This window comes from Danio aesculapii, chromosome 17 (genome assembly GCF_903798145.1).
Source record: "Danio aesculapii chromosome 17, fDanAes4.1, whole genome shotgun sequence".
In the NCBI taxonomy this organism is placed as follows: Eukaryota; Metazoa; Chordata; class Actinopteri; order Cypriniformes; family Danionidae; genus Danio; species Danio aesculapii.
In genome coordinates this window covers 43848660-43862381 of record NC_079451.1, presented here as the reverse complement: position 1 = coordinate 43862381, position 13722 = coordinate 43848660, and the positions used below count along the sequence as shown (strand labels likewise).

The 13722-nt window shown below is 29.5% G+C and overlaps 1 protein-coding gene across 1 annotated transcript in view; it reads left to right on the top strand.

Annotated features, from left to right (window-relative positions):
* Positions 1 to 13722, top strand: part of akap6 (A kinase (PRKA) anchor protein 6) — a 324063-nt gene that overhangs the window by 277862 nt on the left and 32479 nt on the right. The window contains 1 exon segment of the mRNA XM_056476530.1: positions 3520 to 3780. Within this exon segment, the coding sequence (XP_056332505.1) occupies positions 3520 to 3780 (261 nt within the window).

The window sequence follows — 13722 nt, the reverse complement described above, 5'->3', positions numbered from 1 at the left end:
TAGTATTATACATACATTTATTTAAAAATCTCATTTGCTGCTGAAGATTTTTTTAAAGAGTTGTTTTTGTTGAAACCTCTTCGCCTATTTTAGTAACAGTTATCCAATTAAGTCCATCATTAAATTTATCATAATTTTTAATCATCAGTTTAATCATCCTTGCTGAAAGAAATGAAAAAAGGTAAACATCTCTGTATTTGTCACAACAGTTAAAACAATAAAATCTGAGGTCAGCCAAAAGCAAAAAGTAGTACAGCTAGAGTTACTAGGTGATTTAACTTTTTAGCACTGCATGAGCACTGATGTCTCATAAAATCACCATGAGTTTGGCTTCTGCCTCAGTCAGTCCTGCAGAAAAACCTCAACATTTGTTTTCGGCCAGAAGAGCCCATTTTCACATAAAAGCTAAAACGTCCCTTGCCACTGAGTCGGCCAGTCAATGTTTTCCGCTCTTTCCACTGCGAACACAGATGTGTTAATAAAGGCCAAAACCCAGAGAGCTTAATTGATGCCGCATGCTGAAATCGCCACTTCATTGCTGCGTCATAATCACATCTGTTTCCATTCCGGCGTCCAGACACATAAAGGAAGGACAATTACAGCAGCCACTGTGTGTATTAATTGGATAATGGTGTGTATTGTGCTTGCAATTGCCATCTCAGTATACAAGGTTCAACCTGTCTCGAAAAAAAGTGTGATTGCCAGGCAGGTGGGAAAACACACACACACAAACAAACACACACACATACAGACAAACTGCAGCTCAGCATGGTTTTTGCATCTCTCGCTGTCATTCGGGGGGAAATTGTTCAGCGGAGCCCATTTCTGAAATCATTGGTGTGTTTTTTGTGTGGCTGATTGTTTGCTATTCAACAGACATTTGAATGTTGCTCTGAAATGCCACTTTGTGTGATGAGATTTTAACCCCTTCAGACTCATCAGGTGAAACAGCCTGTTATCAGACACTTGAGGAGCTCCGTACTCATGTGGACCATCGCCATGACTTGCTTCTTAATTAAACACTAGCAATAGGAGCTCAGCAGAATTTTTTAAGTTCTGTTGAACTATTTTATTGAAATAATCCATTCTATTCTATTTAAATCTACTAAAATAATCCATTCTATTCTATTCCATTCTATTGAAATAATCCATTCTATTCTATTCTATTCTATTCTATTCTATTCTATTCTATTATATTCTATTGTATTGTATTTAAATAAATAATCTATTCTATTCTATTAAAATAATCCATTCTATTCTATTCTGTTGTTTTTAAATAGATATTCTATTCTATTCTGATTATTCTGTTGTATTTAAATGCACATTCTATTGAAATAATCCATTCTATTCTTTTTAAAATCTACTAAAATAATCCATTTTATTCTATTCCATTTTATTGAATTAATCCATTCTATTATATTCCATTCTATTGAATTAATCCATTAGATTCTATTCCATTCTATTAAAATAATCCATTCTATTCTATTCCATTCTATTGAAATAATCCATTCTATTATATTCCATTCTATTGAAATAATCCATTCTATTCTATTCCATTCTATTGAAATAATCCATTCTATTCTATTCCATTCTATTGAAATAATCCATTCTATTCTATTCCATTCTATTGAAATAATCCATTCTATTCTATTCCATTCTATTGAAATAATCCATTCTATTCTATTCTATTCTATTCTATTCTATTCTATTGTATTTAAATAAATAATCTATTCTATTCTATTAAAATAATCCATTCTATTCTATTCTGTTGTTTTTAAATAGATATTCTATTCTATTCTGATTATTCTGTTGTATTTAAATGCACATTCTATTGAAATAATCCATTCTATTCTATTCTATTCTATTCTATTCTATTCTATTCTATTCTATTCTATTCTATTCAAATCTATTGAAATAATCCATTCTATTCTATTATATTCTATTGTATTGTATTTAAATAAATAATCTATTCTATTCTATTAAAATAATCCATTCTATTCTGTTCTGTTGTTTTTAAATATATATTCTATTCTATTCTGATTATTCTGTTGTATTTAAATGCACATTCTATTGAAATAATCCATTCTATTCTATCCCATTCTATTCTACAAAAATAATCCATTCTATTCTATTCTTTCCTATTATATTCTATTGAAATAATCCATTCTATTCTATTCTATTCTATTGAAATAATCCATTCTATTCTGTTCTATTCAAATAAATATTCAATTCTAATCTATTCTATTGAAATAATCCATTTTGTTCTATTCTATTCTGTTTAAGTAATCAATTCTATTCTATTTAAATCTATTGAAATAATTCAATCTATTATATTCTATTGAAATAATCAATTCTATACAATTCGATATTCTATTCTAACACATGCCATTCTATTCTATTGATATATTCTATTCTATTCTTTTCTAATTCATTCTAATCTATTCTATTGAAATAACCTATTCTATTATATCATATTCTATTATATTCTTTTGAAATAATCTTTTCTATTCTACTCTATAGATATATTCTATTTTATTTCATTATAATACACTCTATTCTGTTCTATTGGTATATTCTATTCTATTGGTATATTATGTTCTATTGAAATAATCCATTCTATTCTATTTAAACCTGTTGAAATATTCCATTGTATACTATTTGATTGATATATTATATTCTATTGATATATTATATTCAATTCAATTCTGTTCTAATATCTTCTATTGTATTGATATATTCTATTGTGCTCTATTGATATATTCCATTAAATTCTATTCTAATAAATTTTATGTCATTTTTTATAATTTATATATATTTACAATTTATATATATACACAATATATATATATATATATATTTATAATTCTATTATATTCTAATACATTTTATTATATTCCATTAAAGTAACCTATTCTATCATATTGTATTCTATTATATTCTTTTGATGTAATATTCTCTATTCTACTTCATAGATTTATTCTATTCAATTCAATTATAATTAATTTTATTATATTATATTCTAATATAATCTATTCTGTTCTATTGGTATATTCTATTCTATTGCTATACTCTGTTCTATTCCATATTCTTCTTTTGATATGAATTTTGACTGAATGACAGAATACATTGTATTTTATTTCCTATTTTATTAATGCTTTGAAATGAACTAAATTAAATAATATGTTTTATTATTCACTAATATTTAATTTGATGCATTTCGTTTTCTATTATTTTTATCTATAAATTATACGTACATATTACGTTTTATTCATATTCTCTTTATTATTTTATTTTGTTTTATTAGCAAAGATTATTTTATTATTATTATTATTATTATTATTATCATCATAGTAATACCATGCATTTTTGTATCATTTTCACCAAAGTGCTGTTTTCACCATAGTTGTAGTAGCTATTGCCATAAACCACATTAAATTGGCCTATCCTGCCATGTTTGTCTCTTGTATGTGTTTATGGACACTCATGTAATGGACTGGATCTCTGTTTGTGTGTTATCAGAAAACGCTGTCTGAGCACATGGTGCCCAGTGTGGTCCAGCAGAGCCAGCGTGAGCTTCTGTCTCCAGACACCAGCAGGATGGTGACGCAGCTGGAGAGCCGCATAAAGGAGTTAAAGAGCTGGCTGAGAGAAACCGAGCTCTTCATCTTCAATCTCAATCTCAGACCAGACAACGCTCAACAATGTGAGAGCAGCACGCAGGACCCAACAGAAGAGCCGCAACATGAGCCACAGGCCTGCAAACAACTGCAGCACTTCAAGGTCAGTGTCTGTTCAGAGTACATTGGAACTTATAGCGGTCAGTGCATTTACACGGCAACAGTCTTTTCATATAAACACTATTAAGATAGGAGTCTACCATTTTATTTGAATTGCATTATCAAAAGGCTGTTATTAATAATAAAACGAAAATATCAATAATAACACTACTACTACTACTACTAATAATAATAATAATAATAATTTATTATTATTATTATTATTATTATTATTATTATTATTATTATTATTATTATTGGTGTTGTTGTTATTATTTTTACATTATTATGATTATTATTATTATTATTATTATTATTATTATTATGATTATTATTATTATTATTATTATTATTATTATTATTATTATTATTATTATTATTATTATTATTATTATTATTATTATTATTACTGGTGTTGTTGTTATTATTTTACATTATTATTATTATTATTATTATTATTATTATCATATTATCATTATCATTATTATCATTATTGTTATTTATTATATCCAATAATATATGTAATATTATTTGTTGTTACATAAATAATGTAATAGCTTAATAGTTATACAGTATTATGTATATAACTGGATATAATAATAGTAATAATTAGGAGTGTGACGAGATGCTTACTCCACGAGACAAGACGAGACACGAGATTGGGTTCACGAGAATGTGACGAGATGAGAAAAAGCGGTTACGTCACTCTCACCCGTCCAGGCAAACGAGTGACTCACAACTTCGAAGCCAGCCTGGGCACTTGATGTGCAGTTCAAATCCAATCCTGCATCCAATTATAACATTACAACTCACAAGACAACTTTTGACCTCGACGAAAAATTTCGTCGTGATTTAGTCTCGCGAGATCTCATAGCTTGTGATCTCGTCACATCCCTAGTAATAATAAAAACATTTGAAATCTGCATCTGAATAAAGCTAAATTTATTGGTATTTTTGATGTTTACACATAAATTGAAGTTACTAATACTACTAGCAATAATAGTAACAATAATATATAATGATAAATAAATAAATGCATGTAGTATTATTAATATTATTATTCTTATGATGGACTATTATTATTATTATTATTATTGTTATTGTTATTGTTATTGTTATTGTTATTGTTATTATTATTATATCCAATAATATATGTAATATTGTTTATTGTTACAGATATAATGTTATAGTGTAATAGTTATACAGTATTAAGTATATAACTGGATGTAAATTTAATAATAACAATAATAATAATAAAAATAATAATAATAATAATAATAATAATTATTATTATCATAATAATAATAATAATAATAATAATAATAATAATAATAATAATAATAATAATAATAATAATAATAATTATTATTATTATTATTATTATTATCATTATTATTATTATTATTATTATTATTATTATTATTATTATCATTATTATTATTATTATTATCATTATTATTATTATTATTATTATTATTATTATTATCATTACTATTATTATTATTATTATTATTATTATTATTATTATTATTATTATCATTATTATTATTATTATTATCATTATTATTATTATTATTATTATTATTATTATTATTATTATCATTATCAATATTATTATTATTATTATTATTATTATTATTATTATTATTATTATTATCATTATTATTATTATTATTATTATTATTGGTATTATTATTATTATTATTATTATTATTATTATTATTATTATTATTATTATTATTATTGTCAATATTATTATTATTATCATCATTATTATTATTATTATTGTTATTATTATTATTATCATTATCATTATTATTATCATTATCATTATTATTATTATTATTATTATTATTATTATTATTATCATTATTATTATTATTATTACTATAGCATTCACCCAGCTTATTTGATCTGCATTAAGCTTAATTTGTTGGTATTTATTTATTTATTTATTTAAAAAAAAATTTTACAGTCTATAAACAGTTTATATAAATTTAACATTTTACAATCATAATTTGAGGTTACTTTCTCCCAGCTTAGTTTAGCATATTTAGGGTTTTCTAAGTCCCACCCACATAATTTTATGCTGTAAATACATGCAAAAAAATCAGGATTGTTTATTAGAATGAGCCAATGAAAAACTTTTGTTTGTCAACTGCTACTTATCATTAACTACTGTAGCATAACACCTGCACTCCTGCAGTCACTCATTAGACAGCATTAGCAGCGCTAACAAGTTCACTGAGATTTGCTTTGTCAGAGTAGCTTTCAGAAATGCATAAAACACATTTAAACACGAGTACATGACGGCAGGCTTCATGTCAGCTCTTCTGAGTGTTTAGCATGTACACAGAAATGAACTTGCTCAGTCAAACTGCACAGACATTCTCTAAAAATAACCTGCTTCGCTTGAGCCTTGCTCCTTTAATAAAAACAGGGCCAAAAGCACACATCAAACCCCCTGACGGAAAATCGATAGGAAATAATTATTTGAGTTAAAATCCTGCGAAACGGCTCGGAGTATTAATCAGGCCGTGTCAAAACACAGGTAGCGGAGCTGATGATATCCATCTGCTTTAAATATACACACAGCTCAGTGACGGATCGCAGGACTCAGCTAAAAACACTCAACTTATTGATTTCTCTGATACAGATAATAACAAAATGATTGGAAATATAGGTAAGTGTTGATGTAAACAACTCTCTACAACGAGAGAAAATCACACACCAGATTTTACAATGGAGTGATTAAAGGATGTCTTTTGTTTGCCAATGGCTAATGAACTATTAGAATAAGTTTCTGCAGATGTACTGTCACTCATCTGATCTTGAAGAGACTGAGATTTTGAAAGTTTTAGACTTTGGTCTTGGAGGAGCTGCCTGAGGGCATTGTAAATACGGCCGCAGAGTAAACACACTTTGCTTGAAGTCCTTGGACCTCGGCCAGGATGAAATTAAAACTACTCACTGTGTTGGTCAGACAGATAAAGTCATATACTGGTTAGGTTCTTGTTAGGATAGGGTTAGGGCTTTTAGTTGTATTCATGTTTAAGGTTCATATGTGTGGTTAGGGTTTATGGTTTTAGTTTTGGTAGTGTTAGGGTTTATGGTTTTTAGTTCTGTTTTGGGTTTTTAGTTGTAGTTAGGATTAGGTTTTTAGTTCTGTTAGGGTGTATTGTTTTTAGTTCTGGTTAGGGTTTAGGGTTTTTAGTTGTAATTAGGATTAGGGTTTTTTGGTGTGATTAGGGTTTAGGGTTTTTAGTTCTGGTTAGGGTTTAGGGTTTTTAGTTGTAATTAGGATTAGTTTTTTTTTTGGTGTGTTTAGGGTTTTCGGTTCTGGTTAGGGTTAGGGTTTAGGGCTTTTTGTTGTAGTTAAGATTAGGGTTTAGGGTTTTTAGTTCTGGTTAGGGTTTAGGGTTTTTAGTTCTGGTTAGAGTTTAGGATTTTTAGTTGTAGTTAGGATTAGGGTTTAGGGTTTTAGTTCTGGTTAGGGTTTAGGATTTTTAGTTGTAGTTAGGATTAGGGTTTAGGGTTTTTAGTTCTGGTTAGGGTTTAGGGTTTTTGTTGTAGTTAGGATTAGGGTTTTGGGTTTTTAGTTCTGGTTAGGGTTTAGGGTTTTTTCATGTGATTTGGGTTTAGGGTTTTTAGTTCTGGTTAGGGTTTAGGGTTTTTAGTTCTGGTTCAAGTCAAGGTTTTAGTTGTGGTTAGGGTTTAAGGTTTTAGTTAGGGTTAGGGTTTTGGGTTTTTAGTTCTGGTTAGGGTTTAGGGTTTTCAGTTGTAGTTAGGATTAGGGTTTAGGATTTTTAGGTGAGGTTGGGTTTAGGGCTTTTAGTTGAAATTAGGTTTAGGGTTTTTAGTTGTAATTAGGATTAGGGTTTTTTGGTGTGATTAGGGTTTAGGGTTTTTAGTTCTGGTTAGGGTTTAGGATTTTAGTTGTAGTTAGGATTAGGGTTTTGGGTTTTTAGGTGTGGTTAGGGTTTAGAATTTTTAGTTCTGGTTAGGGTTTAGGGTTTTTAGTTCTGGTTAAAGTTTAGGGTTTTTAGTTCTGGTTCGAGTCAAGGTTTTATTTGTGGTTAGGGTTTAAGGTTTTAGTTGTGGTTAGGGTTAGGGTTTTTAGTTGTGGTTAGAGTCAAGGTTTAGGGTTTTAGTTGTGGTTAGAGTTAGGGTTTAGGGTTTTTAGTTCTGGTTAGGGTTTAGGGTTTTCAGTTGTGGTTAGGATTAGGGTTTAGGGTTTTTAGGTGAGGTTGGGTTTAGGGCTTTTAGTTGAAATTAAGGTTATGGTTTTTAGTTGTAGTTAGGGTTTAGGGTTTTTAGTTGTGATGACAAATTTTACTGACATGTATTTTGTGCATTTTTATACTATAGTTGTCTATCGTTTTAAAACCAGGCAAACGTTTGAGAGCCTTAGAAACCCAGCATTTAATGATCTGGATGATTCCATCCCAGATCACTGTAGTTTAATTGAACAGTATAAGAGTTTGTCTGTGTAAGTCAGAATCAGATGTCTCTGTAATTTACGGCTGAAGTCTGTCTGTTCAGAGCACATCCCGATGCCAAAAAAAGAGGCTGAAATATGTGTAAAAGGAGAGATAGAGAGACACTTCGTTATGAGTAACAGGTATGGTCACCCTTTAAAATGTCATCATAAAAATGTCCATCTTCCACTGAATAAAAAGCATTAAGTTCTTTACTTGCTGGGGGGAAGAGGAGTCGTCTAAAATTAGACTCCATTGTATCTTAACCTTCACTGGTCAGACGGTTCAGAGTAGTTGGCTGCCAATTTCACTTCTTTCATTAATAACTGTCTTGGCTTTAATAGTGTGCCTTCATGATATTAAAACCCCAGGGTTGGACATCCGCTGTCAGCGAGAGGAGAGATGACGGCAACCGCATGCCAACTTCACTCATTAGTTAACAATCGCTTTACTCGTGCAAGCCACTGTATCGGAAGCTGGAAACCTGCTGATATCTTATATCTTTAAACAAAACATCTGTTTAAAACCTAGTGAGGGTGCTAACTAGACAGCATTTCCAGGTTAATCGCATTATGAAGCAGGATAGGAAGGTGATGATTTCTTTTGAGGTATCTTGTGGATACACTGCTGTATAAACAAGATATATTGTTTAATATCAAAATTACCATATTACTATTGTAGAATAAACAGTAAAATGTACATCTTTATGTACTACTGCTACTACTGCTAATAGTAATAATATAATTGTTAGGTTTTACTTTATTTTAAGGTGTCCTATAGTGTATATTTTCATTTACAGTAAATACTGAGCAATATTAATAATTAGATGTACAGTACTTACTATATAGGCATGGTTAGTTTTACGGCTAGTTGCATGTCATTATGCATAATGTAATTAGTGAAGTAGGTACATGGAACATGTGTAACAAAGACACCTTAAAAGGCACCGATTTTAACAATTTTTCAAGATTTAAAGTAAATCTTTTGTGTCTCCAGAGTGTATCTGTAAAGTTTCAGCTCAGAATCCCCATCAGATTATGTATTATAACTTTTTAAATCTGGCAAATGTGAGCTGTTTGGACATTGTAGCTGTTTTTGGTGCCTGTGCCTTTAATGCTAATGAGCTGGTTCTCCCCGCCCACCGTTCCCACATGCATGTCACAGCCCTAGCCTTCATGTAGACAAACAGCTCAGTGATAGACAAGAATGAAGCAGATCTCCCTTACTACAGTAAGACCTTTCACAACGGTTATTTGATATATTTGTTGTGGAGTTAATTCAAGCCTTTCTGAAGTGACGAGTCACACACACGTACACGCACACACACGTTAGCTGTGCACTGTATTTGCAGGGCAAATGTGACAGGGTACATGTAAATATCTACTGCTATATGGACATCAATATGTTAATATACCGAATAAACCTGATTTAAGTCCGTAAACCAGGATTGAAGCATTTTCTTTCATAATTGTATTGACACTAGGCGGCTGTGGTGATGAATTTCGTATAAATTTTACTGTCTTTATTACGAACATGCACTGTTTTAAAAACGTTTTAACTTGTAAAACTCATTCATGGTCACATTTGACGATTGATTGATGATCACAGTGAGCTGAACAGATCTTTTAATCCCGGTTGCAGACATCCTATCTTGTTGATATGATTATACGTGTTACTACAGAGACATGTTAATACGCGGCTGTCAATCAATCTACGTCAAATTGAGGCGGACCTCAGAATGGGAGGGATTTTGATCCTATTTTAACTTCAGGAAATTAAAAAAAAGAGACTTATTGTCTTTATATCACTCCAGTATGACTGTGGACATACTATACCTACATACAGTTCTGTCCAAACAGCTTACAAAAGATGATTTTGATCATAGGTGCCCTTTAAAATGAAGTGTTTTCACTTATCATTACATTTCTTTTGAATTATTTTTAAAAGAATGATCACACAATTGCCTCTATGTTTCATCTTCAACATAAACTCTTTTCTGCAGGATATTGTTTGCCAAAAAAAGAAAAGTTTATATTATTTGGCTAAAATATAGGATGTATTTATGTTTTATGCACTCATTTATTACCAGAAAAAACATTAAATACATTAACATTAAATATAGACAGACTTTCTGAAACATTCTGGAAAGAAAAACAACAGTAAAAATATAGGTCTATTCTTGTAAACAAACTGATTTTGGCAAGTTCAAGTTATGTGATTAATTTTGTTTGCTTTATGCCTACTTTACGAAAAGTAGAAAACATTTATAATAATCAAATGCAGTATAAATCAAATAGCCCTTGGATTTGCTATATATATATATATATATATATACAGTATCAGTATGCTATATATATATATATATATATAAATATATGCTATAGATATATATATATATATATATATATATATATATATATATATATATATAAATATATGCTATAATGTATAAGTATTTTTTGTTTTTGTTTTGATATATATATATATATATATATATATATATATATATATATAGATATAATATATATATATATATATATATATATATATATATATCAAAACAAAACAAAAAAATACTTCCTAAATGAATATATGTATATAAATTGTCAGGTTCTGTTGTTTTGCCATTCTTTTGAGTACACAGTTTTAAGTGCACTTAATACACATTTATTGTTTTGATAATTCAGAAATGATTTTGCCTTGTGCTTTCCATGTATGTTAAATTTTGAATATTACATCATTAACTTAGCAAGTGTCTCTTTGGTGAAAATCTGAGAAGTAAAATCCTCAGTAAAACAACATATACTGAAAAAAAGATTCATTGGATTCATGAAATGTTTTAAGGTAAGTGATTGCAAACAATTTCTATGAATTTAAACAAATGAAATGTAGTAACGTTCAACTTAATTTGTTTGTCTAAAATGAACCCATAAAAATTGTTTGTAATCACTTACCTTAAATAGAGTAAATCCAAAACCTTTTTTTTCAGCATATTTGCGGCATTATTCATGTCTATATTACAAACTGAGTGTGATTTATTGAGCCGCATGCAGTATCAGTAAAACTCAACATAGGAAACCCAGCTAACAGTCGTACCAAATCATCCTCTTTTCTTCTCTCATCTATTATTGTCTTTTTCATTCGGAGCAGCGGCGGCAGCCCTTTCAAAAACACCTCCAACTCCAAACCGCATTCCTATTAGAGGAATTTCACCGGAGAATTAGACTAAATGGAAGCCAGACTGCAGTCGAAGTCCATCTCCACGTCTCGGCGGCACCTTTGATCAGCACAGGGCCCCGGGGCCTCCTCCTCCGGGCCCCGTCCTGCTGATTGAATGTGACGGCGCAGATATAATATCAATACTTTCTCTATGATTAGGAATAAGGAACTGCTGTTCTTCGGCGAGTGCTAACTGCATTAAAGCAGTGCCAGGACGCCAAACGCAGAGTTAGCGTCTCATCAGCTAGTAATGGGGAGCAGACAGGTGACAGGCCTGTTCATTACACACACACACTCACACACTCATAGAGTCGTATTTTTCATTATACGTCCATGCCGCTTGCTTTCATTACACGCGTTAATGAGAAAATGTCCCCCATTGATGGCAGTGTTATCACTTTGCTGCCATTTGTTTGCTTTAAGGACGTCTGGTGTTCATAACGCATTAGTCTCATTTTGAAAACGCTGTCAGTTTTTTGTCTTAAAGGGGAAAAATAATTAAAATAAGCATCCCCTGAGGACAGGGTCACTGACAGCCCAATGCATTTCGGTCTGGGCTAATTTAGACGTATTTGAAATAACAAACATGTCAGGGAGAATGTAAAGCCGGATCCGTTTTTCCTGTAGAATATGAGTAGCGTCAGCGAATCCGCTTGGTTAAGTTTGATTTTATTGTCTGTCTACTTGCTGCAGTGTTGATTTTCTCCATTAGTGTGTGTAGATGATGAAACCAGAGCCGTTGGAGCTGATGGGACCTGTGTGTGTGTGGGAACAAATGAATGACATGAACATGTTGTGTTTCTGGTTTTAATTGACTTACAGTAATCACCAAATGAAGTTATAATTATAGTTTACATGAACCATCAATCTAAAATTGTAAAAATGACTTGAAATTGAATAATCATTCATTTGATGTAAATAGAACTTATTTAATTTCATCAAGCCAAATAATTATTTCTCATATTTCTCACAAACTATCAAACTATAACCATCAAAACAACTTGATATAAAATAACCATTAATTGAATCATTTATTTAAATATATCTTACTTTATTTCAACTTGTCAAATAAATATTTTTCACATATTTCTCAAACTATCAAACTAAAACCATCAAAACAACTTGAAATAAAATCAGCATTCATTTTAATTAAAAATTTAACTTATTTTATTTCAACTAGTTGTCAAAGTAAGTTCTCATGTTCTCAGATATTTCTCACAAACTGTCAAGCTAAAGCCATCAACACAGCTTGAAATGAAATAGCCATTAATCAAATCATTAATATAAATGCAACTGATTTTATTTAATCGTGTCAAAAAAATATTTTTCACATATTTCTCACAAAACTATCAAGCCAAAACAACCTGAATGAAATAACCATTAATTTTATACAATTTAACTTAATCTAGTTGTCAAAGTAATTTTCTCACAATCTCAGATTTCTCACAACTATTAAACTTAAACCTCAAAATAACTTGAAATGAAATAACTAATATTTTATATAACATAACTTATTTATTGATCTTATTTAAACTAGTCAAGAGCTAAAACCATCAACACAGCTGGAATGAATAGAACCAATAATTGAATCATTATTATAAATGCAACAGATTTTATTTATTCTTGTCAAATAATATTTCATTCTCACATTTCTCATATATTTCTCATGACTATCAAACTAAAACCATCAAATAACTTCAAATGAAATATGCATTAATTGTATACAAATATAACTTTATTTCATCTAGCTGTCAAAGAATATTTCTCACATTCTCACATTTCTCACAAACTATCCAACTAAAACCATCGAAACAACTTGAAATTAAATACCATTCATTTATCATTTATTTAAATACATCTTATTTCATTTCAACTTGTCAAAGATTTTCAGATTTCTCACGGACTATCAAACTAAAACCATCGAAACAACTTGAAATTAAATAACCATAAATTTTATCATTTATTTAAATATATCTTATTTCATTTCAACTTGTCTAAGAAATATTTCTCACATTCTCAGATTTTCAGATTTCTCACAAACTGTCAAACTAAGTCAACTTGAAATATAATAACCATTAATTAATCAGTTATATAATATATCTTCTTTTATTTCAACTTGTCACAAACTATCGAACTGAAACCATCAAAACAATTGAAACCATTAACCATTAATTTAATCATTAATAAAAATGCAACTGATTACATTTAATCTTTGTCAAAGAAATATTTCTCACAAACTATTAGGGGTG